The 26,961-nt window shown below is 48.3% G+C and overlaps 6 protein-coding genes across 6 annotated transcripts; 4 read left to right on the top strand and 2 right to left on the bottom strand.

The window, feature by feature from the left end:
• Positions 1-460: 460 nt before the first annotated feature.
• Positions 461-10,217, top strand: FTJAE_11057 (ankyrin repeat-containing protein; the record flags this gene model as incomplete). Its single annotated transcript, XM_037343960.1, has 5 exons — positions 461-1,284; positions 1,348-2,062; positions 2,205-6,440; positions 7,627-7,860; positions 7,914-10,217. 5 exons carry the CDS (start codon positions 461-463, stop codon positions 10,215-10,217), a joined length of 8,313 nt encoding a protein of 2,770 aa, XP_037201888.1.
• A 1,445-nt stretch (positions 10,218-11,662) lies between these two features.
• FTJAE_11056 (n-hydroxyarylamine sulfotransferase) lies at positions 11,663-12,641 on the top strand (the record flags this gene model as incomplete). The annotated part of the gene is made up of 2 exons (XM_037343959.1): positions 11,663-11,809; positions 11,859-12,641. The coding sequence occupies 2 exons, from the start codon at positions 11,663-11,665 to the stop codon at positions 12,639-12,641; spliced, it is 930 nt and encodes a 309-aa protein (XP_037201887.1).
• A 1,135-nt stretch (positions 12,642-13,776) lies between these two features.
• Positions 13,777-14,993, bottom strand: FTJAE_11055 (ankyrin repeat L25; the record flags this gene model as incomplete). The annotated part of the gene is made up of 3 exons (XM_037343958.1): positions 13,777-13,946; positions 14,012-14,133; positions 14,179-14,993. The coding sequence occupies 3 exons, from the start codon at positions 14,991-14,993 to the stop codon at positions 13,777-13,779; spliced, it is 1,107 nt and encodes a 368-aa protein (XP_037201886.1).
• Positions 14,994-15,659: 666 nt separating this feature from the next.
• On the bottom strand, positions 15,660-16,763 carry FTJAE_11054 (alcohol dehydrogenase; the record flags this gene model as incomplete). The annotated part of the gene is made up of 1 exon (XM_037343957.1): positions 15,660-16,763. One exon carries the CDS (start codon positions 16,761-16,763, stop codon positions 15,660-15,662), a length of 1,104 nt encoding a protein of 367 aa, XP_037201885.1.
• A 584-nt stretch (positions 16,764-17,347) lies between these two features.
• Positions 17,348-21,910, top strand: FTJAE_11053 (het-E-1 heterokaryon incompatibility protein; the record flags this gene model as incomplete). Its single annotated transcript, XM_037343956.1, has 9 exons — positions 17,348-17,504; positions 17,557-17,645; positions 17,692-17,724; positions 17,775-18,138; positions 18,646-19,031; positions 19,084-19,723; positions 19,777-20,965; positions 21,143-21,831; positions 21,891-21,910. 9 exons carry the CDS (start codon positions 17,348-17,350, stop codon positions 21,908-21,910), a joined length of 3,567 nt encoding a protein of 1,188 aa, XP_037201884.1.
• Positions 21,911-23,749: 1,839 nt separating this feature from the next.
• FTJAE_11052 (isoflavone reductase family) lies at positions 23,750-26,592 on the top strand (the record flags this gene model as incomplete). Its single annotated transcript, XM_037343955.1, has 4 exons — positions 23,750-23,818; positions 23,870-24,794; positions 25,277-25,350; positions 25,405-26,592. 4 exons carry the CDS (start codon positions 23,750-23,752, stop codon positions 26,590-26,592), a joined length of 2,256 nt encoding a protein of 751 aa, XP_037201883.1.
• Between the last annotated feature and the right edge of the window lie 369 nt (positions 26,593-26,961).

Raw genomic sequence — 26,961 nt, 5'->3', positions numbered from 1 at the left:
TTCAGCCATTATCTTTCAGCTTTTGAAGTACTCGCTGGGCATTGCATTCAATATTGAGCAGATACAGAGGTTGGAGTGACTACAGATCACTGGGCCAGTCAACTGCGATTCAACGTGCCGCTCAATTGCTGATTGGCTTACAGTATCATACGTGGCAAGAGGCGCTACAGATCATAGGATCCGTGCGTAACTGTCTGGCCTGCAGCTCTCACCGAACTGTGATACGTCAGTGATCAAAGCTGCCAATTATATCCCCCCCCAGTTAAGCGCTCATTCCCGAGCGGGGTAGCGCGATGCTTTGAAAGCATAGGCACCCGGTATCAGCTGATTCCTTGGTTGAAAATATGTGCTCTCTAACTTAATCCTGGCATCCAAATGTTGACTTCTTGTTTGATATCATTCCGACTGTGAAGCAACTCCATATTAAAATATTACTTAATTTTACTCCTCAACGCTTTCAATGAGTTCAGGCTCTGTTTCCCAATGGCTGACAGAAGCCGAAAACAGTTCACGGTTGACTGAAACTGATTACTCGGCCCAGCTGATGGAGTATGCCAAGAAGCGTCACCCCGGAACACTTAACAACTTATTTGAATCGACCGAGTACAACAAATGGCTAAGATCGAGTCCGCAGTCGCTTCTGTTGTATTCTCAGCCTGGGGCTGGTAAGTCGGTCGCAGTGGCATGCCTGATACAAGACTTGTTCCGTCCATTTGGCCGGGGCGAGCCAGATGACAACTCCATCAAGCATGATTCACAGAAAGTCGGTAGTATTGCCTATATATTTTTCGACTCACTGCGAAGGGACGAACAAGGTTACGATAATATAGCTGTCTGTATCGCGAAGCAGCTCGCGTCAAGCCGATTGCCGTCAGAAAAGCCAAACGTACCACCATGGAAAGAAGAGGAAAATGAGTATTTTCTCAGGCCCACTGAGCTGGCCGTTTCCCGCTACCTAAAACAACAGATTGTGTGTCACGCAAAGCAGTCGACCGTTTTTATCATCCTTGAAGGGCTGGATGAGTGCCCTGAAACTTCTCGTGTGCCATTACTCGCCCTCCTGGCCGCGATACAGGGGGAATATGGCGGCCTGAACGTGCTATTGACGTGGCGAAAGAATTGGGCTCCTGCCTGTGACATAGGATTGATGTTGCAGAATACCAGGACGCTTGAGATATGTCCTAGCCAGCAGGAGATGGAACTGTACTTGACTGATAACCTCCCGCTAGAGCTTGAGAGTAGGAAGAGTATCATTGACAAAACCATCGCGGTGGTCAATGGACGGTATGTTTTGTTGACTGTCCTATCTATGGAGCGCTTTTGATCAATACTGATATAAATCACTAGGTATTTATTTGCCAAACTATACGTTGAACTTATCCAATGGACCGCACCGCCTCATCAACTCGATCTCATGTCCCCAGCGTCAATTCGCCCGGCGACCTATGATGAACTATGCCGTAGCATCATGGATAAGATCTCCTCGCAGTCGACCCACCAGGCACAACTGGCGAAGCTCTGTCTCCCATGGCTTACATTTGCTAAGCGGCCCTTGTCCGTACTGAAGTTACAAGACGCGTTGACAGTCCCCATTGAAGGAAATGCTGACTCGAACTTTGACGACTGCCCCATAGATATTACAGCTATCATCACCTCTTGTGGTGGACTTACTCGCTTGGACTCTATTAATGGAACTTTATGCATCCGGCTGTACGATCGGACTATCCAAGACTACTTCCATCGGCATCTCTCTGACGCTGAGGGTGATGTCGGAAAAGCTTGCATCAAATACCTTATCAACAGATCCCTTGACGGCGCTTGCCGGACAAACAAGGAACTTGTGGAGCGGCTTCGATCAAACCCATTTTATGAGTACGCTGCGAGCCACTGGGGGCAACACATACAATACGTCAAGGGTCCTCCTCTGTCTGACATGACGATCCGCGAATTCTTTAGCAGCAGGACAAAATGGGAGGGAGTCTTGCAGACTGAATTATCTGTAGCAGAGATACGGCGCGAGGGTCCCAAAGAATTTTGCGAATATGGGCGTCTATACTATCCCGTGAGATCAGAAACAATACACCTTGCGACACGTGCTGGGGCGGCTGGGATTGTTGCTGCGTTGCTTGCACAAGATAGCAGGCCCTCGTTTCTAAAACTCTCGCGATTATCATGGTCAGACGGCACTCTCATGTGCGGCACAGGCCGGGAATAGTGAGATTCTGGAGATACTTCTGTCACATATAGCTTCGGATATTGACAGGAGGGACTATCAAGGACGGACCCCGATATCCCATGCAGCAGACAATGGCCACGCATTTGCCGTATCCCGGCTCCTAGAACATCATGCGAATCCCAACTTGAGGGACTGTGATGGGTGTTTCCCATTGTGGTATGCAGTGAAATTTGGCCACACGAATGCAGTCAGAGTACTACTGGACTGTAAAGACCTTTGTGGATTGAACTGGAGTCCATACGAGTACGCCAGGTACAGAACAAAAGCCACACCCCTCGTCTGTGCATTGAAGAATGGATTCAGGGATATTGCCGAGATGTTGGCAGAGGTGGATGATTTTGATCCTCACGCCCCGGCTGGGCTCAGTGGTCTTACGGTTCTTGGCTTTACTATCGAAACGGGTCATGAAGACATCGCTCTCAGACTCCTCGCCAAGTACGGCATCAGCTCAAAGTCTGATCAGCAAGAGCCTGGCGCTGAGCTGCTGGTTGCCGCAGCGTTAATTGGGAGCACAGAGCTTGTCAATGCTCTGCTAGAAAAGCACAGGGTTAACCCAAATGGGACACATCCATGCCGCCCTGGTTCTGAGTTTGAATCCTTCCCTGGTTCCGAGCTTGAATCCATCCCTGATTCCAAGTTTGATGGACTCACGCCACTCATTGCAGAAGCAAAGAATGGTCACGATATCATTGTCAAACTATTATTGCGGCACAAGTCCATTCGGCCTGACATGTTAAAAGACGGCACTACAGCGCTCTCTGAAGCAGCCAGGCATGGGAATGTCGGCGTTGTCAACATGTTGCTCGCGGACGGAAGGATAGATGTCAACCAGCAGGTTGGCTATAAATCTACTCCCCTTTCATTGGCAGCATCCCGGGGTCATGAAGCCGTGGTAGAAGCTCTACTTGCGCAAAAGGAAACTGACCCAAACTGTAAAGACTCCTCTGGGATGTCGACTATCTCCCGAATGTTAGCGCAAGAGTCCATTGAGCAAGATGACATGACGCAGATGTGCAATGCGGCCAGCAGGATCCTGGCTGACCCTCGATTCGACCGAAAGGCTAGGGATGACTGGAATCATACTGTCCTTTACTGTGTGGCTAAACTCGGAGCTACAAGTCTTGTGGAGTTGATCTTGGAAGATCCCAGGGCAGACATGGGCTTTGAAGACGACGTGGCCCCATTGGCCTCGGCTGCTCAGTCAGGTCATGTCGACGTCGTTGAGGCGTTTCTTAAGACGGGCCGTTTTGAGATAAACACCCCTTTTAAGTATTGGTACGGATCTAGTAATATTCCCCTGTTGTCAATAGCCGCAAAGGCTGGGGAGGTGCGTGTGGTTGACATGCTCCTTTCTCAGCCAGGGATAGATGTACAACAAACGGATAATCAAGGACAAACACCGTTGGCTATAGCCGCCTCGCGAGCTGCTACAGCTATCGTCGAGAGGCTCTTGGCAGTCGAAGGAGTGGACCCGAACGCTCGGGATACGAAAGGCCAGACACCATTACATATGGCTGTAGAATGTTCCAACTCTCTTGGGACTGTGGAGGCTTTGCTCCGGGCCGAGTATATCCGACCAGACACTGCAAACGATCAAGGGCGAACACCGCTATCGGTTTTGTGCGGAAGTCCTGATAACATCACATTGAAAGCAGTAAACCTCCTCCTCGCCACCAATGCTGTCAACCCAGACTCGAGGGATCTTACCGGGCGAGGCCCCCTCTCATGGGTTATTGACCAGTCCGGGTACTTGAGACATTATGACGGTGTTACCACCCGAAAGAAGGTGATGCAGCGGCTCCTCCAGTTCCCAGAAGTTGACCCCAACGCCGAAGACTCTGAGGGACTTACACCCCTTTTTCGGGCTATACAGGGCAGTAATGGCAACGAGTTTGTGCGAGTCCTTCTCGAACGGGAAGACCTTGATGTGCAGCAGATGAATCGGGACGGACTGACCCCCCTGTTCGTCGCGACGGAGATAGGGGATGTAGGGGTCATGTCGCTGCTCCGGAAGAGAGGAGCGCAGTATGACGACAGAGATACGCACTCGCATGTCACCGAATCTGAATATCTCTCTGCCGGTGGAGCGCTTGACATGAAGAATTTAAAACTGCCATCTGAGGCTGGCGAGTTAGCTGATTTCCATGCTGAAACACAAGAGGAGAGCTCGTCAAACTTGTCTAGCTATTATTCATCCCCGAAATGGAGGCGGAGAAGAGACCCGGTGGGCGACGAGTTAAGTAGAGACATAATTCTTCCCTTGAACGAACAAAAAGAGCATCTCATCGCGGAAGCTGCTAATGACGAAGATCTGTGTGCAAGATGCGCGACTATAGACCTGGATGATGCTTTTTCGCGCCGGAATACTGACCCTCAAGGGCGAGTCATTGCCCGCCTCGGAAGAATAGACAGGACCTGGAAAATAGGGCAGTGCCCTATGTGTCGGCTCATCTCCATGATGACTTCTGGTTGGAAGGAAAATTGGAAGATCAACTTGGAGGAACGAGAGGATGAGTTTGCCCTAGTCGCATTATCGAGCACAGAATTGTGGCTTTGCCAAAACTTACGCGATTTATGGAAACACTTTATAAGTGAGTGGACAGATACGGTATTGCTTACTGTTCTCCCCGCGTCAATTCCAGGCACAACAGACGACTGGGAGAAATTGAAGGCCCAATCTTTCATCCTTTCGGCAGGTTTCATCGGCCGAGTAGGTTCTAACTGCGAGAACAACACACGCGCCATCACTGTTACTCGGGTGAACGACAGGGTGGATTATGCTGCTGCTAGAGGCTGGATTGCATGCTGTCGTGAGACTCATTCGGAGCGGTGTAACCATCAAAGACTGGCTCGCGTACCACATTTTCGGGTCATTGATTGTCAAACAAGGAGAGTAGTTCTGCAGGGTGAGGAAGTTGACCCATATGTGGCCCTAAGTTATGTATGGGGTCCTCCTCCCGCTGCCAGCTTGAAAGAGACAAGTGGGCGAGAGTCTTGCGGTAGGGAAGCTGACCGTGACGGATTTGAGTTGGGACAGAGCGTTGAAGCGATTGTTGAAGATGCCATGACGATGACGTTAGAGCTCGGATACAGGTACCTGTGGGTTGACAGGTATTGCGTTATTCAACATGGTCACGGCAAGATAAAGCAGGAACAGCTACAGAGCATGGACTCGGTGTACGCGAATGCTGAGGTAACTTTAGTGGCAACTGCTGCACAGGCCTCATCATCTGGTCTCCCTGGCGTCAGCGATCGGCTCCCCAGAGTGCCACAGCATTCGGTACGGATCAAAGGTCACGTTCTAACTGTGATCCCACCAGAACCCAACCGCCAAATTGAATCTTCGGCATGGATGACGCGAGGATGGACATACCAGGAAGGACTACTCTCTCGCCGCCGCATCTTCTTCTCGGAGACAGAGATGTCGTTTGAATGCGGGAATCTGGTAGCCCGTGAGGCTCTCCGCATCCCTCCAAGGGTCGAAAGGCTGGTGAGCGATCTGCAAAGCCGTATAATGAGCGATCTGCAAAGCCCTTTAACGCGCGGTCCGGAAGACTCTCTACTGGTGACCTCGTGGATCTATGGGGAGTCAGTTAGAATATCCTCTGACGAAGGGGGCACTGACTTATTCGGACGACTGGCGGAGTACACAGAACGGAAACTATCATATCAGTCGGACGCCCTAAATGCTATGCTAGGCATTCTCCAGGTATATGCTACCCACGAGCCGAAGCCAATTTATCACGTCTGTGGCGTGCCAATCTTCATTTACGATTCAGAAAATAAGCTCGGCAGTCTTTCAGCGACTAGGGATGACGGATCCGACTATGCAAGAGTTGCCCTTGCGGGCTTTGTCAGTGGTCTATGCTGGAGACTGCAGGATCCTGGCATGCGTCGCTCGGAATTTCCCAGCTGGTCTTGGACAGGGTGGGATGGCCAGGTTGCCAGTGAAAACGCCCATCGGTACAGAGTGTCTTTTGATGATGGTTTTGACGTGGACCTTTCCGTAGTAGAAGAGGGCGGAACGTCCGTTGTGCCCTGGGAGAAGTATTATCATCAGTTGAGAACTGCTGTGAGAAACGAAAGTCGGTCAGGATTCATCTTCTCTCAGCACCATAAGCTTGATATCACGGCGAACACGGTAAAGGTTCAATTTTATGAGAAACACGACCGTTGGACGAATGGCTTAGAGTGGGAAGGCACTGTGTGTATTGGGAATGAGATTTGGACAGGGAGCTTATCGCTCGACCAACAAGACAACACGTGTGTATCTGGAACGAATAATGCGGAGGGGGGCCCAAGTCTACGAGAAAGGCTGCTTGAGGAAACTTGGCTGGGCATTGTGCTAGCTCAGAGAGATCGAGGGAGACGTCCTTATGGGACTAAAGTGATTGTGTTGCAACAAGTCATGTCAGAGGTTGAAGGGATTACAGAGTGGACGAGAATTGGCACTTTAGAATTTTCAGTTATAGAGACAAGGATTAAAAGCAGCATGTTAGAGAGAAGGACTTTAAGGATTGTGTAAGTAAGGCAGATAAGATAAACATATTCCTTTCAGAATCAGGAATGAAATGGGCAGCAAGGCAATTCAGATAATAAATTATAGGTTCACCAAACACTCAACAAAGTCATCCAGGCTAAATGATTGTCGCTCGCAATGGCTACAGCGACATTCAGGCAACTATCGACCAATTAAGCGAAAAATAAGCTGTTAGCATAGGAGTGGCTCGTCGCCCATATACTGCCTTGTAGAGTCTGTGCTTCCAAGATAATGCCTCGCAGAAACCGTAGTTCTACGTCCTTCATCGTGTCTCTCACATATAGAGGCTATGCTAGGTTGGTATCCAGCCCGCTGAGTATTGGGCCAGCCCGATTCAAGCGCCATATTAGGCAAACAGGACATTTCTTACAATAGAGTTGATTCACAGCACATGTTAATGTAGCAGCCATGAGCAATTATCTGGAATGCAACGCAGCACTCACTGATTGGCCGACCTGTAGTATCTTACCTAACTGGGCTTAGCTTTGCTGAGACGCCGATGTTTTCGTTCCGAAGAACGCTTTTGTCTGTGCTTCTAAAACAGAATATTGTATAGAATATGTTATGGAGTGATTAGCATTGCCACTTCACAGCCTTCCTTTGGCTGTTTGTTGTATCGCCGTATTTCATAAGTGGAGGCTGAGCCACGCAGGATGCACCATGCTTTGGAAATTCCAGTCAGCCTTGTCTGACACAGCCGCACCATTTTGCGTCAAATCCCCCTCATCTCCCTGACCTTTAACGTTCGCAGCCGTGAGCCATCCCCATCACCCATCGCAGGTTTGTCGCAATTGACCAGCAAGAGCACAGTTGCAAAAAACATGACTTTCTGGTGCTATCGGCCAGCGAGGCGTTTATGCGGACCTGTCTTACCTGCGGATTGGTCGAGGACTTCCAGCCATCACAACAAAAGCAACATGTAGATCCGTGGGAAGGCTGGCTTATAGCTGAAATCCAGCCGCTGTCATGGCCCCCTTGTGTTCAATACTCTGAGTCTATCGAAGCGACCCCTATATCGACAGCGAGAGTCTTTAGCCACCGTCCGAACGTGCAGACCTCGTTCCAGAACGAAGCTCAAAGAGAGGTATGACTGTCTTCGCCGTCATGTATAAGCAGCATGCTAAGTCATTCGAATAGAGAGACCCTTACGTCTACTCTGATCTACCCAAGGGTTCCTGTATTCGACTACTGGAACTATCGCCCGGCAACAGACCCGAGATACTCAGCGGCCGCCTTTTCGAGGTTTGGTGGGAGCAGGAAACATGTCCACCGTACTCTGCCCTGTCCTATACTTGGGCAGATGAAAGTGGTGACACATCAAATTCAAATCTCATATTCCTCGACAAAGAGCAGAAGGTTCTACGTATCACTGGTAACTGTGATCGCGCTTTGAGAAGCCTTCGCCACAAGACCAATTCAAAACTACTATGGGTCGATTCCATCTGTATCAACCAGTTATCTCCCTCCGAAAGGTCTCACCAGGTCGGATTGATGAAAACCATATACTCCAAAGCAACTACTGTTCACTCTTATGTTGGAGAAGCAGTGTGGGGAGCCGACTCGACAGGAATCGAAGCTTTGACTTTGTTAAATAACCTTCAAGTAAATGGCATTTCTGGCTGGTTGTCTCCTGGCAAGACAAGCAACGTCTCCATCCTCAACAAATTCTTCGCAAGGTCCTACTTCGCTCGGTTATGGATCGTTCAAGAGCTTCTTCTTGCTCAATCAATTACTATCCATTGTGGAGAGGTCTCACTCGAGGTTACCAACGAGTCCATCTCGCAGCTATATGAACAAGGTGTCAAAGTTCCTTCGTGGGTTCGATTTGCTGGAAAGACCAGGTCGCACACAGAGCAAGCCCCTTTGGACCTGAGAGGTCTCCTTGCTGCAACCAGTGTCTGTCGTGTCACAGACATGCGTGACAAAATATTCGGGTTGCTAGGTCTTGTTAGCGACGTTCAGGCTTCAGAACTCAGTCCTGACTACGAACTGATGGTCCGAGACGTTTACATCGGCGTCGCTGCGTACCTTATGCAAAAGAGCCATTGTTGCGATCTCATTCAGCATGCCAACCCCTACTGGGTTGAGAAATGGGTTGGAAAAGACCACAAAGATTGCAAAAACGACTATGGAATTCCCTCTTGGGTCCCTCTTTGGGATACAGATATACCGCTGCAAACTTCCCAAGACATCCTCATACATATTGAAGAGTTGCACCGCGAGAGCCTTCTTGGGGAGAAAGTAAATTTCGATCATTGCACAATACACAGCATCGAAGGCTGGCCTCACGACAAGAACTCTGAGTGCGAAAGAGGAGTAAAATGCTGTAAAACGGTGGACTCAAAATCGGGTTTTCTCACAACCAGGATGGAGACGGTATTACGGCTCGACTCGCTATTTGAAATTTTTACCAGTGTTCCCTGGGAGTTTTACGAAATCGAAGACGGCGAATATTTCACATCCTTCTGGGATCTGGAGGATGGTCTCCAACTTGCCATTAGGAGTCTTGGATTGGCATGGAAGTGTGCGATTTCCCACAAAGATGTTCATCTGATTCGGATCGAGGGGTGCAGTACTTTGTTCTTGGCACACCAGACTTCCGGGAGCCGAAACTATCGCCTGATCACCTCGTGTGTTGCAGCTATAGTCTGCCAAACACGGGAGTCTAGCCCCACCGAGATGCTCAACCCCAATGACCTGCATCACTACCTACAACTCAAGCCTCTTACAGTCGAAATGATTCATTTCATATCAAAGTGGAGGAATCAAGTACTTGAGCTTGCGAGATCAAACCCTGAAGACAGAGAAGACATTTCGCCAATCGAGGACCAAAGTTGCCACTATGTGTCCGGAGACAAACCAGTCACATCCCATCCAAGTTGGAGAAGCTGGATCCCTTTCGTAACCTTGGAAACCAGGGAAATACTGGAAGATAATTTGGAGCTACAGAAGCAACTTCCAAATCTAGTTGACTTCTGGCACGAGGCTCATGTATTGCATACCTCGGTTCGAGGGTGGAACAAGAGTGCCTTCCAGGTGTCATACCAATGTATCGTGTTGAATGAATCTTCCCGCGATAAGAAGAGGATTCTGAAAGACCTCCTTGAGAAGTCCCATGCGTTGATGGTAGCGTTTGAGACGATCACGGGTAACACGCCCATCCTCCAGACCCTGGACCCCCTTCGGCTGCTCCTCGATCTTTTAGCCGACCCCGAGGTGAAATGGCCTAGAAGTCAGCTATTCGTTGATCCACGTGGATTAGACGATCGTCTCCTTGTTGCTCTGGATAAAGATCGGGTGTTCTTAGATCAAGCTTTCCCACTGGACCTACATGTTATATCTTCTGAGTATAATAGCATTAAGGAAACGATAGAATGGAAGCAATTACTGGCTGGGATTATAAGGGGAAATACAGAGGTAGAGGATATTATTTTTATTTAAATAATAAGCATTTATATTTATAATTTTCTATAAAAAGGCATGCATTCTCTGTGATGAACTGATAAGTAGTAGTTATTTTAGCAAAAGAGTATCAATTTGTAGAGAGTATATAAAATCCTTTTTATTAGCAGGTAGGTCTTAACTGTGAATCAGGAGGGTCTATATCGGTCAGTATCGATCAGAAGACAGGGCTGAGGTTATATCAGTAAGCGAGATCTAAGTTCGCCTCTCGACCTCTTGTAAGTTTTAAGCGACAAGGTCTCAAAGGACTTATCAATTAGCTTCTATACACATCGAGAGATTAATAGTTGGGATACTGTATTGAGCATTCGAAAACTCGGCTCTCGACGATCGTGCTGGTTCAGCCTTACCCGCCGGATCTCAACATCCCCTTTGTAAGATCAGCACTAACTCGCCAAGTGGGGGGTAAATCCTCGTAACTTCGGATAGCGTTTGCTGACAACTTACGCATAAGAGTCCGAGACGAGCTACTAACGAATGAGATTGCTCGATGCCTCACTGACGACTCCGTAATCTAGCGGAACGAATTCATCTTGGCGATAAAACCACTTCTGACATTAGGGATGAATCTGAGAACAGGGCATAGGGGCTTTGGGGGCTAGTGAACACCAGTTCTTGGTGATTTCACTGGCGTCCGAGACCAAGGGATCGGTCTTACCTGGGTCCACCTCGCGATGCTGACCGTCGTAGCAAAAGGCTCAAATACCCGAAGAACGGTGACTTTAAGCGGCATAAGGGCACGGCTTAGCATAAGCAAACCGCCAAGGCAGCTTATCCTCCGTCACAATTCCCGCGGCCCCCAGTAATAAGCCTTTCCCAACCCTCTGTTATCACCTGGCACGTCTAAATGGCCGGATATGTTCAAGTAGCATATTAATTGTTGAACTGTTATGCAGCCAAAAAAGGTCTATCCGAAGAAAACCCAAGCGAGAGACATTTCAAGGCCAATGAGGCAACCTTTGAGATTCTTGCCAAAGACCATTAGCCGATCTAGAGGCAGTCTTCAACATTTGGGGTCCGTTTTCCCACTACGCCTCTCGGGCGACGTCATAAACGGGCTAATTCGATCTCCGTAGCCCTGAATTAGCTATCGACAGCGCTGTGTTGATCCCTTTCCGTACCTTAGCTTGACATCAGTACCATCCCATGTGACGAAGCTCACGGTGATCTTTTCCATTTTGGGTCGTGAGTCGGGCTGTCGGTTGATGATTGTCAGCGAGTTCCGGTATGAATGGGGATCTTAGGTGAGAATTTGATTCCGACACCCGAAGAACAGGGTTGAAGATCCTTTGGTCTTACATGCATCGGATGGGGATGCGAGAACTTGGAAACCGTTGGGCCCAGGCGTATAAGAGAGGCCTGTTCGCCATGTGAATGAGGAGTTGCTTGGTGTTTGGTGAACAAAGCTTCGGAGATCAATCAACATGACTTCAACAAATGGAACCAACGGCAACATGCCGCAGAAGACTCGTGAGGAGAGCAACCATCACATGGAGTCGTCTATCTGGAATGATGTCAAGTTCAGACCCGATGATATCATCATCACGACGTACGCGAAGTCAGGCACAACTGTAAGCGACTTACACATTCCTCTCAGCATGTAGCTAACAGACCGATTAGTGGGTTCAACAGATCGTCTCACAACTGATTCACCAAGGCGACCCAGCCGTTCCAGCAGGCGCTCTCTCACCATGGGTCGATATGCGTATCGTCCCCAAGGAAGCAATGCTAGGACTAATCGAGTCCCAAACGCACCGTCGCTTTCTCAAGACACATCTCCCTCTTGACGCTCTTGTCTGGAACCCCCAAGTCAAGTATATCTTCATCGCGCGCGATGGCCGTGATATGGTTTGGAGTATCCATCATCATATGTATCGCGCTACAGATACTTTCTACAGCTTCTTCGAGAACACAGGTTATGAGGGCCAACCTCCTGTACGACCAAGTGAGAACCCCAAAGACATTTTCGACCAGCTTGTAAATAATGATATGCCAAGTTCCATTGGTTGGCCTTTCTGGAGTCATATTCGTGGGTGGTGGGAGCATCGCGATCAGCCTAACTTACTTCTCGTGCATTTCAATGACCTCAAGGCGGATCTTGAGGGAGGCATTAAGCGGATTGCTAAGTTTCTGGAAATTCCTGATATGCCAGAGGATAAGTTTAAGGATGTCGTTGAGCATTCTACGTTTGATTGGATGAAGGAGCATGCGCATCTTGCGGCGCCCCCTCAGGCTGAGGTTGCTTGGGCGAATGGTGCGAAGGACTTTGTGTACAAGGGAACGAACTCGCGATGGAAGGATGTTCTTTCTGATGAGGATTGCAAGGCGTATGAAGAGAGGGCGAAGAAGGAGCTTGGCGAGGAGTGTGCGAACTGGCTGCAGCATGGAGGTTGGCTGAAGTGAATCATGATTGCAGAAGGTCATGATACGGGGAGGTTCTCAACTCGTCATTTGTTTTTCAAGACATTTAAGGCTCCGTTTTATACGCTCAATACGTAAACATCTGGATATTCATTTTTTTGTATCGCTTAATCGAAACGAGCCATGCTCCTTGTTGGCTAGTCAAGGGCGTGTCTCCGGGTGATATTTGGCCAAACGCGGTTGTTTTCCAAGGACCAAATGTAACAACTAAAGACTGGAGGATTCGAATGACGTACTTACTCCCAGTACTTGTAAGTTCTTTCAATACCCGGTAGTATGTCTCTTGAAATGATCCAGGGAGAGTTAAAAGTGATTCCTTGACTTCCTTTTTGTTAAGGCAGTCTGTCTTCGAAGCGTTCCAGCTAAAGAGCGACTTTATGGGAGTGTATAACCCCCCAGATTTCTTCACTTCTGATATAACTCAAGCATAATCATTAGCCTTTTATATCAGAAGTGAAGAAATCTGGGGGGTTATACACTCCCATATGTCTTGATAGTGAAGCTGTTGTCATCCTGTGTTGATGTGTGACCGTGCCAGTGATAGAAGCTCGGGACTTTGTGACGACATCACGGATATACGTAGAGATGAATCTACTCATGTTTTCTGTCTAGAACGAGATTACACTTTCCCAATTAGCCCAAATCTCAATTGAGTTCTTAACATCAAGTTCAGGGCGGGTTATGACAAGAAGATGGGTGTTGACCGGCTCGTGTCGCTGGGTGGTCCGGTTCTTTTACTCATCCAATTCATCAATAACAATGAAGCCCTTTTCCACAACTGATAGCATTTTTCTAAAGGTGGATTTGAGCTCTACTATAGTTGCTTGACTACTCCAATTGGCGTATTTAGAATGAACTTGGGTATTCGGATAACGAAATTCTGGACGGCTGCGAGTTGATTGAGCAGAGACTCAAGAATATGTTGAAGGTACTGCTTCTGGCTATCGGCGAACTGAAGTACGACACAGTTACAAAGCTGAAGAGGAGAGCCGCTTCATATATTATCGATGGTAATTGACGGTAGACTAGGCTTTCCTGTACTAAAGTTTCCATTCAGCCCTTGCAAGGAATTCTTTGGGGATTTCAAGTTGACACACTGAAGACTGTATAACAATCATCACCCAGTACCTGGCTGGCAGTCCTTGTGAGCCCTGTTTTGATCGACAGATGGATTGGTCGGATTGAGCCATTCCGATACGGTATCGTCGCCAATACCGGAGGGAAGAGATTTCATGTCACGGTTGCTCTCCCTGTACATGTGGCGGATGTCCTCTACCCGGTAAGTCACTATTTCTTCCTATCAGCTTCCAATGATCTTATATCACGTATTGTACAAATGCTCAAATACTCACTCTGTCGAAAGACTGTTTCAGCACGTTCCTCCTTCTGAAGACGGCGCGGAGGTACCTGAAGTAGCAGATCCTTCGCGTAGGCCGCTGCCACCATAGCCGCATACCCCTGCCACTCATCGTTGCTATGCGAATCGGAATAATCACATATCCCCCTGATGACCACACACGGGAAGTGATTCATCAGACCTGCCGCTTCTTTCTCAAAGCATAGGACACTATGCTTTGCTGCAAGCCTATCGCGTAGAAGCGCATCCTTTATTAAAGAATTGCCTGATGCTATCAATCCGTAGTGAATGGCAGGATTGTTTTCATCCTCGCCTCGCTCGTCCCGGTGCACCAGATATTCGTTCACACAGGACTGACTGCAGGCAACGCTCTCGCCTCCTTTATGAACATATTCTGCTTTGTACAACCTGTCGGTGGAAGCTTCTGGTCTTCTGTATTCCCTGCCGAGTCGCTTGTACCTTTGAAGGGCCTTCTCGATGTTGTTGTCAATGTTGTGACCTTCCATCTCATATGTAGCGTGTAGAGCACTCATAGCTGTTAGGAATGCCATGGGCGACTGGTTTAAGTGGCCAGTAATAGCAAATTCCTCGCCTTGGAACGCCCTTCCGTAATCGTACTGAATTACACCACCGTTGTTTGGACCTATAGATCCAACAACGATGTCACCCAGCCGTATATCCTTCTTGCCCGGGACGCCACCACCAATCCCGACCAGAAGTACGACTCGCAGGCTGTAAAACGTCCGAGTCATGTCCCCCAAGACGGCAGCCGCGTTGACGAGTCCATATTGGCCATCCGGCAAAACTGCAATGACAACATTGTGCTTGCCAATACTGCCGAGTGTGTATTTGTTGTCATCATTGATTGCTGCATTGTCAACCTGGCCATGGAGAACATCGAGAAATGCTTTGGCGGCGATGAACTCTTGTCTCAAAGTACAGATCCAACCAATTGTATATTTCTCAGCCTTGAACATGACAGGCTGCTAGATGGCTACGGCGACTGCGCAGGGGATATACTGTTGAGTAGTCGTGTTTAATATCCTATCCTGGAACAACATGCGATGCGGTAACGGTTGGACTGAAAGAAAATGAAATGGCGGAATGATATAATAAGTTACTGGTGGGCTTTGAGCCTCAAGAACCAGGCCACTATGCACGACGGTCTTCTTTTTTACCGCCAGCGTGTAAGGATAGCGCTGGACTTTGCCCAAGCCTGCATATTATGGCATTTGCCGGGCGCTAAATTCAGTAGGCTACCGCATGATACGAGCTCTCAACCAATCACACTTGGCCACATATCTCATTGGCTGGCAATCACTGCAGCTGAAACTCTGGTCCCAATATTGCAAGCATTGTGATAACACCTCTTAAGCAATCACTTGGATGGATTTGCTGCGAATTCTATGGCCTGCTGGTGTCACTGCAGCAAATGTCTCTCATTGGAATGACGAGCGAGTGTGGCAAAGTGGTAAATCACTTTGTGCCTGTGCTTAAGGTCATAACCTGGACCTTGGGGGTCCTCCTGGTATTCATCTGCGGGTTAAAGAAGCATGACCCCATTACCATTCATTAGTCTTCATAATTAGTGATAAGCTAAGCAATGCTGTTCCAGGCTACTGTCTGGCCAGGACCCTAAATACCTAGCCCTGCTGCCAAAGCACAGTCTTGTCTCCAACAATGCTGACCTTATCAATCTCAACGATCTCACTATCCGTAAGCCTCCATCCAAGGGCCTCAATAGCACACTTCGCCTGCTCAACGTTCCTGATACCAACTACTGGTAAGACTCCCTTGCTGATATTATAGTTGAGCGCGACCGCGGCAATACTCTTGCGCCGTCTCTCGGCAACTCTTTCCAAAGTCTCGAGTACAGGTTCAAGATCTTCCATCTTGTAACTGCTGAATCGGCGTGATTTGGGCGGAGGGTTGTCCTTGGTGTACTTGCCAGTCAATCGTCCCTGTGCAAGGGATGAGTACGACTGGAAGATCATGCCGCTGGCCTTGCACTTCTCGATGTTTCCAGTGAGTTCAGGGTAGCGACGAAGGATGTTGTACTCGCACTGGTTTGTCGCGAGGGGAATATTGAACTTTGCGAGCTCATCGTTAATCTTTTGCACGTCTTCAACGCCATAGTTTGCAACGCCAATCGAGTGCGCAAGACCTTGTTCAACACACTGAGCCATACCCTCTGCAATGGAACGGATGCTTTGAGGATGGATGGGTCCATGGACCAGGTAAATGTCGACGTATTCGAGGTTCATCCGCTGAAGACTGGCCTTGAGACTCTTGACGGGCCCATCGACAGGATGAAGGTAGGTGTCGGCCTTAAGAGGAGTGCTGAAATACTTGGTCTGTATGACAATGGTCTCGCGGGGAATATCCTGAATCAATTCGCCGATTATCCTCTCGCTCTCGCCATTGCCGTATGCCTCGGCAGTGTCGATGAAATTGATGTCAGCCTCGAAAAGCGTCTTCCAAGCCATCATGACGTGGGGTAATTCCTTGTCATCCCATTGCCAAGTCGGCTTATCACCCCATGGCCAAGCTCCAATGCAGATAGGAGAAGCCTTTACTGGCTTTTGAGCGCTCGGAAACTCCACGCGAGACCATGGTTCTGGGCAATATGACGTCGGTAAGACGTTGGCACCGGCAGTTTCTGGGTCTGCCCAATTGGGCTTCTTGGATTTGAAGCCTGAGACAGCGGACATGCCTGCTGCGAGGCCAGCTTGTAGTGCTTTGTCCATTGTAAATTAGTCGTAAAGTCTTGGCTTTACGTGGTGAGTATGTGGTGAAGAAACTTGGCAAAAAATACCAAGAGAGATCACGCTACGTTTTTATCATTTCTTCTACTATAGCAGTAGAACATTCTAGCCACTTAGTCCTTGATTGTTTTATGGTGAAACCGCCATATGCACTGTACACTGGTGTCGTGTGGTTACGGTTGGGCAGGGATATTTGGAGTCATGATGACGCCACGCCTAGTCTTTTATGACTTCTTGTCATGGTCATACCGTGGCAGTCTGAAACTGAAACCAGGTACGGCAAACCAGGATACGGCAATTATTAATACTGACCAGGAATTCTTGCTTACGGTTTCATGACGCTCTCGTTTGCACATGTCTCATCGCATATGGACAACGCACGTAACAGAAAGTCGTGCGATTGTTATGACTTGGCTCAGATCGATGACGTCAAATGTTTACATCCCCATCTTCACATGTCAACCGTAGATTTCATTCCAGCAGCGACATAGAATATAAACTGTTTCTTGCACTTTTCTTTTCACTTTATACAACGTTTGACATACAGCTATTTCGACATTGCCAAAATGGACTTCGACGACACCAAAAACACAAAGTCATACTCTGATGCCCTCAAGGTGGACCCCAATTCGATCATTACGACTTCAATTGATGCAGTTCCCGTGACTGTTGAGCGGAAGCCGTATCAGCCGGGCGTTGACAAGCCCCGGCTGGCCCATGCTGGTAAGAGTCCTCAAGCTCAACTTCCAGCTATGGAGTGACTGAAAATATTCAGGCGTTGCGAGAGCCAATCTTGCTGCGACTCATGAACGCCCTGAGGGCACGACAGAAAGCAACTGGGCTCAGCGGCACCAGGATCAAACTGTAAGGATGGTCATACTCTGACGATCTCGGTGCTGATATTTCCCAGGTTCTGCAGCAGCACTGCGATTTCTTCGACAAGGTACTTGTCCTCTCTTTCATGCCTTTCAACGAGATACTAACGATCTCAAGGACCACGATGGCGTGATCTGGCCACTGGATACCTTCAGAGGTTTCTATCAACTAGGTTACGGGATAATTCTATCCGTCATCTCGGTACTGGTCATCCACGGGAATTTCTCATACCCAACCCAGTCCTCTCTCCTCCCTGATCCCTTTTTCCGAATCCACACAAACAACATTCACAAGGACAAGCACGGTAGTGACACTGGGACCTATGATACTGAAGGGCGATTCGTACCTCAGAAGTTCGAGGACATTTTCTCCAAGTATGCCGAAGGTCGTGATTATTTGACGATATGGGACGTCATGAATTTGATGAAGGGTCAGAGGTTGATCGCTGATCCCATTGGATGGGGCGGAGCATTCTTCGAATGTGAGTAGAGGATCACTCATATCTCTTCCAAGCACCAAGAGAACTAATTACTATCGTAGGGTTGGCGACTTACATCTTGCTTTGGCCTGATGATGGGCGTATGATGAAGGAGGATATCAGAGGAATCTACGACGGAAGCCTCTTCTACAAGATCGCTGCTCGACGAGCCTCGAAGGAATAGCCTCCACGGCTATACTAGTACTTAGCAGGTCCACCAATATGTATCGACATCGGAACCATCATTGCGGGGTGCTGCCATATCCTAGATCGAACAGCCAAGAGGCTTGAGGTTGATACCAGTTTAACATTTTATGCAATAATCAATCAAGATCTTCCTTTTTACACTTCCAAGCTACTCAGAGTCATAATTTGCTAAAAATAGTAATTTTATGCAAATCCTGCATATAAGGCAGACATGTTGGCGGACCGTGAGGCTGAGCTGCAGCTCACGTGGCGGTAATCTGTTGGTCGCGCAGCTGAAAATCTCCAAATGCTTGCATTTTTCAGATTTGATGCCTAACTTCAATCTCTTTTCTATTTACCATTTGCTGTGCTATAAAATCGACACCGGTCGCAACCATCCAGCCCCGCTTGGTACATCATGGCTAACACGCCATGCCTATGGACAAAAGCGCGTGAATGTCAAAGAATGGTTAGCCTCCCTCGAACAAGGCATACAGCCCAACGCGACAGCGACCGAACAGATCGACGCGCTCATCGAACAGACAACAAAGAAGCAGAAAGTCCTTGATAAACCCAACCATAGGTTCAGAAAGTATTTCGACAAGATCATACATTGGTTGGATAAGGTCAAAGGAATTGGTGATGTCGTGTCTTCCTTCGACCCCGTTCATGCTGCGCTTCCATGGGCTGCTTTCCGTTTCGCCCTACAGGTAAAATATGCCCCGGTTTCAATGGTTTAATTCATCACCTAACTTCTTTCAGGCTGTACTGGCCGAAAAAGAGCAAGCAGAGAGCGTCCTTGAACTCCTCGCCTCGACCCCGCACTTCGTTTTCTCAGGTCGCGTTCTAGAGATGGTCTACACAAAAGACTCTATGCATATCGGAGAAGCCCAGGACGATATCAAACTCACTCAACAATGCCTCGATCACTTGCATGAGGAACTAATCAAGTTTTACTCGTCGCTACTTAGCGCTCTGCAGTATTGCTACAGAATTTCGAGCAAGGATAAGGTCAAACGCAAAGCCATCGCGATATTCAATCCATCCGAGGTAGTGAGCATCCGCAAGGACCTTGAAGTACAGCACAAAAAGGTCATAGCTTGCGGAGAGAACTGCCACAAAATCTTCAATCACACGTTGTCGAGCAAATCTCTCGATCTGTTGCAGAAGATCCAGCCAACTCTCACCAAGATAGGGGACCGAGTCCAAAAACTGCTTGTACGGATTGATGAAGAGAAACGACGCAAGACACTTGGTGCGATCTCTTCGATCTTGTTTCGTTCTCACCATGACGAAGTCAGTCGAAAACGAACCACAGGCACTTGTGAATGGATATTGAAGCGGGAGACGTTCATTCGTTGGGAGGAGAGTGATTCATCAGTTACCATTCTTTACGGGAATCGTGAGTGCAGCGTTTGTTCCGCATTCTCACCTTTCAGTTCTGACAAGTCGCAGCTGGAGCCGGTAAAACATTTCTCATCTCACGAATAATCGACTATTCAATTGAGAGGGCTAAAACTGGGGATGCAGTCGCCTTTTTCTACTGCAAGAGAGACGAAGAGAATCGGCGGAATCCTCAGGATATCCTCCGCAGCATTCTTCGTCAACTATCCACGCCCATCAAGGAAGTCGAAAGTGCAACAATCCATATCGCTGTCAAAGACCTGCCAAGCAGACTTGAACTTAACGGTACAACATTCGACGTTGCGACTTGCGAAAGTCTTATCGGGAAGCTTGCAGATGATTATCGCAGGACTACTATTATTCTCGATGCTCTGGATGAGTGTGATAGAAACACTCGAGAGGAACTTATGAGAGTCCTCTCGAATTTGACGAATGAACGCTCAAAGCTCCGTGTCTTCATCTCCAGCAGGCATGACGAGGACATTCTACGCCACTTCAAGGGAAGACCTGTTATGACGGTAGAAGCAACGGACAATGAAGAAGACATCTCCTCTTATGTACAGGATAAGCTCTTTCGAGACACTCGTTGGTCCGACATAGGTCCCAGGTTCCAGGAAGAGGTCCAATCGGTGTTTCACAAGAAAAGCCAAGGAATGTTCCAATGGGCAGCACTGCAGGTTGATCAGATCCGACGACTTAAGCTATGGAGCGAAAGGAGTATCAGGGAGCAACTCGAAACCTCACCCATTGGACTGAAAGGCGCTTACGATGTTGTCTGGAATCAGATCCAAGAGATGTCCTCATACGAACAACAGCTAGCTAGACGAGCCTTGCAATGGGTTCTTTGTGCATTCAGGCCTTTGAAGACGACTGAGCTATCGCTAATGATGCTCATAGAACGTGACTCTGGTACGATAGAGGGTGACATAGTCTTCACGCCAGAGACTATCCAGAGTATCTGTGGAAACCTGCTAGTGTACGATCGGCAGTCGAATGTTTGGCGGTTCTCGCATTTATCGGCACGAGAATACATTGAGACGCATCATTACAACATGATTGAATCGCATCACCACATTGCCATCTCTTCTATCAGATTCCTCGAGAGAGATCTAGTCCTGATGCCGCGAGATACGAAGCCATTTCCAGAACCTGAACCTACTCTCTGGGTCATTGCAAGAAATCGATCACATGCAGATGGTCCTTGTGTTAAACTGACAGTTCAGTGTCACTATATAGTTAAGTATGTATTCAGACATGCCCAGAAATTGGATTTGCCTAAATACCGACACTCTGAACTCTCAAATCTTTTACGCGACTTCTTCGAACCGATTTCCGAAGGTAGCTCGTCTTTTAAGTCTTGGAGGCGTCTCCTAGATGCAACGGGATCTCGCTTACAGATATTACTCACAACATCCAGATCTCCATATCGAACATCAACACCTTTGCAGGTGATGTCCATCTACGGACTCTTTCATATTTTGAGAGACCTCTGGGAGAATGCTGGTGGTGAGCTTGACATATGTCCTAAGTCGACATCGTCTCCTCTTACACTAGCCGTCCAAAATGGGCATGAATCTATGTGGAGATTTATTTTGCTCGCAAAAGGAAAGCTTAACAACGGCTACCCAGGACCTCTTGTAGCAGCAATACAGCACAACAATGAGAAAGCTTTTGAGGCTCTGATTGAAGCCAAGGCAGATGTGAACTATGGTACTTTCACCTGGCCTTATTGCACAGGAGAGTTCGATACACCCTTAAAAGCTGCTTTATCGTCTTCAATAAAGCAAAATCGAAGATACATCATACAGAGACTGCTTGATGGAGGGGCAGATGTCAACCTAAGGATTGGAAGTGTAACTGCTATGGAGCTCGCTATCAAGTCCGCGGATGAGGAAACCGTCAAGCTACTTCTCGACGCAAATACAAAGGCGTACAACCCAAATTACTTTCTCAGCCTGGCAGCTCAGAACGAGAAATTTAACCTCATAACGCTGTTCGTGAATCTTGGTGCCAATGTCGAAGAGCCGTGGGAAGGGGCCTTGCCATTAGTATTGGCATTGAGGGAGGGAAATATCTCGGCTGTTCAATATTTACTGGAGATGCCAGGTATATCGATTGACATGTCTTGTCGAGATCATAGGGAGGCAATTGCCTTCCTCCTGCAGATATCCTTTGGGCCGACTGACTTCCCTTTTCTCTTTGGATTTAACCGCTATATCAACTGGGTAGATTGCGGGAGACGTACCCTGAGGTGGGCCTTGTTGTCATATCCTAAGTACGAGTATGAACTCCATGGTCTTGGCCTCAATGCATCTAAGTTCGCGCTTCAATGCATCCAAGGAACGGGACACCGTCAGCTAAACTTGGTCGATACTTTACTCCGCGCTGGGCCAGACCCATCTGTCAGCGTTAATTTCGGCTCTGGAATTACCTTAACTGCAGCTGCTTTCCTTGGCAGATTGCATCACGTCCGTCATCTTCTGGACTGTGAGGTGATATGGGGCGGACAAGAACAGAGAGTCCTCTTTCGGATTGCTTTGTCCACCCTGATGAGCGGACATTTAGGTATTGTATCTCGGAGACCCCCTGATGGGAAATGGAGGCCCCCAGTTAACGATTGCCTTTGTGAAAGATATCTGGAGGTCATTATACGCCTGTTTGATGCAGATTTGAGCCCTTACATGCCAATCTATGACTTCTTAGATCCGCTGATCCCACACCTTTATGTGAATGGACGGGGCTATGAGATTAACAATCCATGTCGGCTGTACAAAACAGCCTACTTCGGATGCTTTCCAAGACTTTGGTTTTCTATCATGTGGGATATTCAAAACAGCATAGCGCCACAGATGCCTCTGGGCTCGCAACTCCGACAATGGCAGTTTTGGGAGACATTGCCAGACAGATGTTTTATTGTCACAAAGGTGACTGCTGTTTCCACAGCTCGGCCAACTTACTTCATCATTCTTTCTATTTGCGGCAGTCGCTCTCAGTTCAACGTTGTTTCAGCACCGAAAAGGGTCTGTATGCCATTGAGCCAGAAATCGGAAGATGGGCGATGGAAAAAGTATAAGCCCGAAGGCTTTGGTGCCGCAAGATTTACAGACCCAGATGCTGGAATCGATTCAGGGAATACTAAGGCTCCAGCTTCACGTGGCAAGTTCAAAGCCAATGCCTCTTCTAGGTACGGGAACATGTTTACTTTTGTTCTCCTTGCGTTTGTGGTAGGATTGCTTTCGTTCTTTATTGCTCTACTATAGTCAACGAGAAAGCATTATTCGCTCTACGCTCCTTTTCAAATACCAATGGACGCATAAGCGAACAGTGTTGCTGTTTATATGTTGTGGCTTGGGCAGTATATAACTGCCTCGACTCCTGGTACAAGGACTTACTTTGAGTGCACAGATGTATAAACTTCAGCTTAGACTCAATGCATACGTAATGTCCTGAATGGAAATAATTGATTTGTATAAAGCTGAAGTAGAAATATGCGCGATGTCAGTGAAAGACTAAATAGTGACCAGCAATAAAGTACCAAAACCCAGCATTCCTGCGCTTTTGTTCGACGCTTCTTCGTACGACTAAGTCATCCTACTGCCGGTGGCCGACTATCCAAAGATAAGAAAAGCCCGGTATGGAGCAGGCTAGTGATTACACGTAAGATTTTGCAATGCCGGTAAGGGAATGATTATCGTGATCCTTCTCGTGATTTCGTCTCGGCTTATTGGAGGTCATGAGTAAGCATCATTATTCCCGTATTACATCCGATAGACCGGGCAAATGTGGATACGGTCACAGAAATATCCGAGATGTGAGGGACAGAAAGACTCAGTTTGTAAGCCATGGATACGAAAATACCGAGATCGCGAGACTGCTGAGCATCTGGGTCAGACCAACAAAGTTAGATCACAGTTATAAAATACAACAAAGTCTCCCGCAATAGAATCTCATCAAGCACAGCTATCATCACCTACAGCCACAATTACAACTACTCTTTGCTCTTTCACATTTGCCCACGACCAAAATGGCCAATTACGCTAAGGGCCAGCCAGCAGGCTTCACCAACTCCATAGAGAGAGTGGCAATCGTCGGCGTAAGCATATCAAGCCATTATCCCACAGAACGGCACTAACATGGAGGTCAGGCCGGCGGTACAGTCGGTTCTCACATCGCGAATGCCCTTCTCCAAACTGGCAAACATATCATCACCGCTCTGACCCGCCAGGGAAGCACCAACAATCTTCCCGACGGAATTATCGTCGCGCCGATCGACTATAACGACGAATCAACTCTCATCGCTGCCCTCAAGAACCAGCAGTTTCTCATCATAACCATGGCTCCCAACGCCCCCAAGGATACACATAGCAAACTCGTCCAAGCAGCCGCCAAAGCTGGCGTATCTTACATCATGCCGAATGGCTACGCAGGCGACATCGAACAGGTCAAGCTCGGGGAAGATACTCTCCTTGGACCGATAGCCAAAGCGAACAGTGACGAGATTGAGAGACTTGGTATGAAGTGGATCACTGTTTGTTGCGGCTTCTGGTTCGACTACAGTCTTGCTGGCGGTGAGAGTCGTTTTGGGTTTGACTTTGACAAGAAGATACTCACTATTTATGATGATGGGAATGTGAAGAACTCTACTTCTACACTGGCGCAGGTTGGAAGGGCTGTTTCCAAGGTTCTGAGCTTGAAGGAATTTCCTGAGGATGAGAGTGATAAGAGCCTCACGGTGTCGAGCTTCTTCAACAGGGCTGTTTACTTGAACAGCTTCGTCGTTAGTCAGCGAGATCTCTTTGAGAGCGTCAAACGCGTCACTGGTACTTCCGACGCTGAGTGGACTGTCACTCATGAGTCCAGCAAGACGAGGTATGAAGAGGGAATGGCGCAGGTCAAGCGAGGAGATATGAGTGGTTTCAGCAAGTTGCTCTATGCAAGGGCCTTCTTCCCGGAGGATCCGAGTGATCTGTCAGCGAAAGCGCAGAACGAGTTGCTTGCTTTGCCAAGGGAGGATTTGGACGAGGCTACAAAGGACGGCATCGCTTTGGTTGAGGTTCTGAAGGGCCGTAGTGAGCGCATGAAGCATTAGATCAGGCAAAGATCAAGAACACGTATGCTTTGTTGTATTTAGACACTCCACTCAACACTACCCCATTCCGCGGAGTCCTGAACCCGCGGACAATTTTTACGATACCATTCAAGTTATGCCGCGTGTTTCAATTCTACATCTTTAGTGACGGACGGTACAAGGTAAATACGTATAAACGCCGATCCCGTGCGCCGGGATTTTCGGAATTTGTCTAACCCCGCTAACTTCCGCTTCGTTAAGCGTCTATTCTCTCTAAATGACTTCCGACTTGAGAAATGCCGTCTTAGACTATCTTCTAGTCTAGAATATCCTAACCAAGCAGTCGGACTTGTTCAAAGGCTCCGAAATGTCCAGTCCTGCGTCAGACGTGATTACCAATACGGGGTACGCCGCTATGTATAAAGCGCTCCAGCAAAATTGAGAAGCTAAGTTCCTCAGCACCTTAACACTTTCTCCAACTAGATCTCAACGCAAAGTTCACTATGCCCTCCAACCTGAAGAGTAATGGCGTCGCCATCATAGGGGCCGGCCTAGGAGTAAGTCTAGACTGGTCGTGAACGATACGCATTCAAGTCTGACAAATGTTCCAGGGCACCGCGCTCGCCCTAGCTCTGCATCGCCAATCTATTCCATGCCGGATTTTCGAGGCCAGGGGCGAAAACTCCGACATCCTTTCAAGCGGCGTGACCCTCACACCTAACGGGTGCCGAGTCCTCGATGAGCTAGAAATTTTGAGTCGCGTGGAAGACAAGAGCTATATCTGCGAGTATACCGCTACTAAAGACGCAGATGATAAGACTGTGAGGAAGATGCGGATTGCGTCAGACGCTTACCCTTGCTACCGTCTCTATCGACTCGCCCTCCTCAAAGAAATGAAGGCGGCCTTGGCTGAGAAGGGAGTGCCCATCTTCTACGGTCTAAAGTTCGAGAGAATCATCAGCGATACGAGTGAAGGGGTTGTCTTTCAGGTTGGTGACAGGACGGAAAGCGCTGCATTGGTAATTGGGTCTGACGGTATTCATTCAACTTTGAGACGGCACATCACGGATCTTGTTCCTGTTTACACCAATCTGTTGTGTGTGTATGGACATATTCCAACGGAGTCAGTCAAATGGCCCGATCAGGACTTTGCAGCTGGTTGTACCGTCTTGGGGAAGCCTGGTGGTCTCTTCATGGTTCCTGAAGTGGCAGATGGGTCGGATCTCATGGTTGGAACACAGTTCACGTACCCCGAAACCGATCGAAAGGGTTGGGAAGCTCTCGCCTCTGACCCAGCATCTCTAGCTGCTTTATTGCGGAAGGACTATGAACAATGGCATGACACCGCGCAGCACGCAATTGACGAGTTATGCAAACGCCCGGAGAGTATACTTTGCTGGCCATTCTACGCTATGCCGAAGCTACCTAGCTGGTCATCATCTTCTGGGAATGTCATCATGATTGGGGACGCTGCGCATGCCATGCCGGCCTCATCTGGTCAAGGAGTGAACCAGGCTTTGGAGGATGCCTTCTCGTTGGCCAAGGTACTTTCTGGCGAATGGATTGATGGGACTTTGCCTTCGGTGCTGAGTACGTGGCAGTCATGGCGGCAGGATAAGGTTGATAGGATTCATGAGATGATGCGGGTCACGAACATGATGAGGTCGTCTGAGGTTGAAAGAGCGAAGTTGATGCAGGCGGCTGACAAGGAGCAATCTACCAAGGTTGATATGCAGTGGCTGTATGACTTGGATCTTGACACGCTGGAAGCCAAGCTGGTTGACCACAGAAAGCTGTAGCGCTGTGTATGCTGAGAGGGCCTTCGCTGCTGTTCATCTTCTGCAGATACTCGAGTTCTTCTTTAGTTTTCGATCCTATCAAGACCATTTATGCAAGCTTGGGCCGCGCCTTCAATTCATAAACCATGTAGACCGCATACCAAGAACAGGTTGGCCTGTCCGCAATTTCGTACCCTTGCTTCTATCACTAATCTACCATCAAATTTCCTGTACACTTTTATCTGCATTTGAGTTTCGCTTACGACAGTGGCCTCCGTTGCATTGCGATGTCTGACATTCAACGGCTGCAAGTTCCAGGCAATGGCCTCACTGTTCACTGTTCACTAGATCAGTGCCCCACCACTGGCACAACGCAGCTGACCACCAACC

The sequence above is a fragment of the Fusarium tjaetaba genome (genome assembly GCF_013396195.1).
Source record: "Fusarium tjaetaba strain NRRL 66243 chromosome Unknown NRRL66243_c0000266, whole genome shotgun sequence".
Lineage (NCBI taxonomy): Eukaryota > Fungi > Ascomycota > Sordariomycetes > Hypocreales > Nectriaceae > Fusarium > Fusarium tjaetaba.
This window is presented reverse-complemented; position numbering and strand designations above follow the sequence as displayed.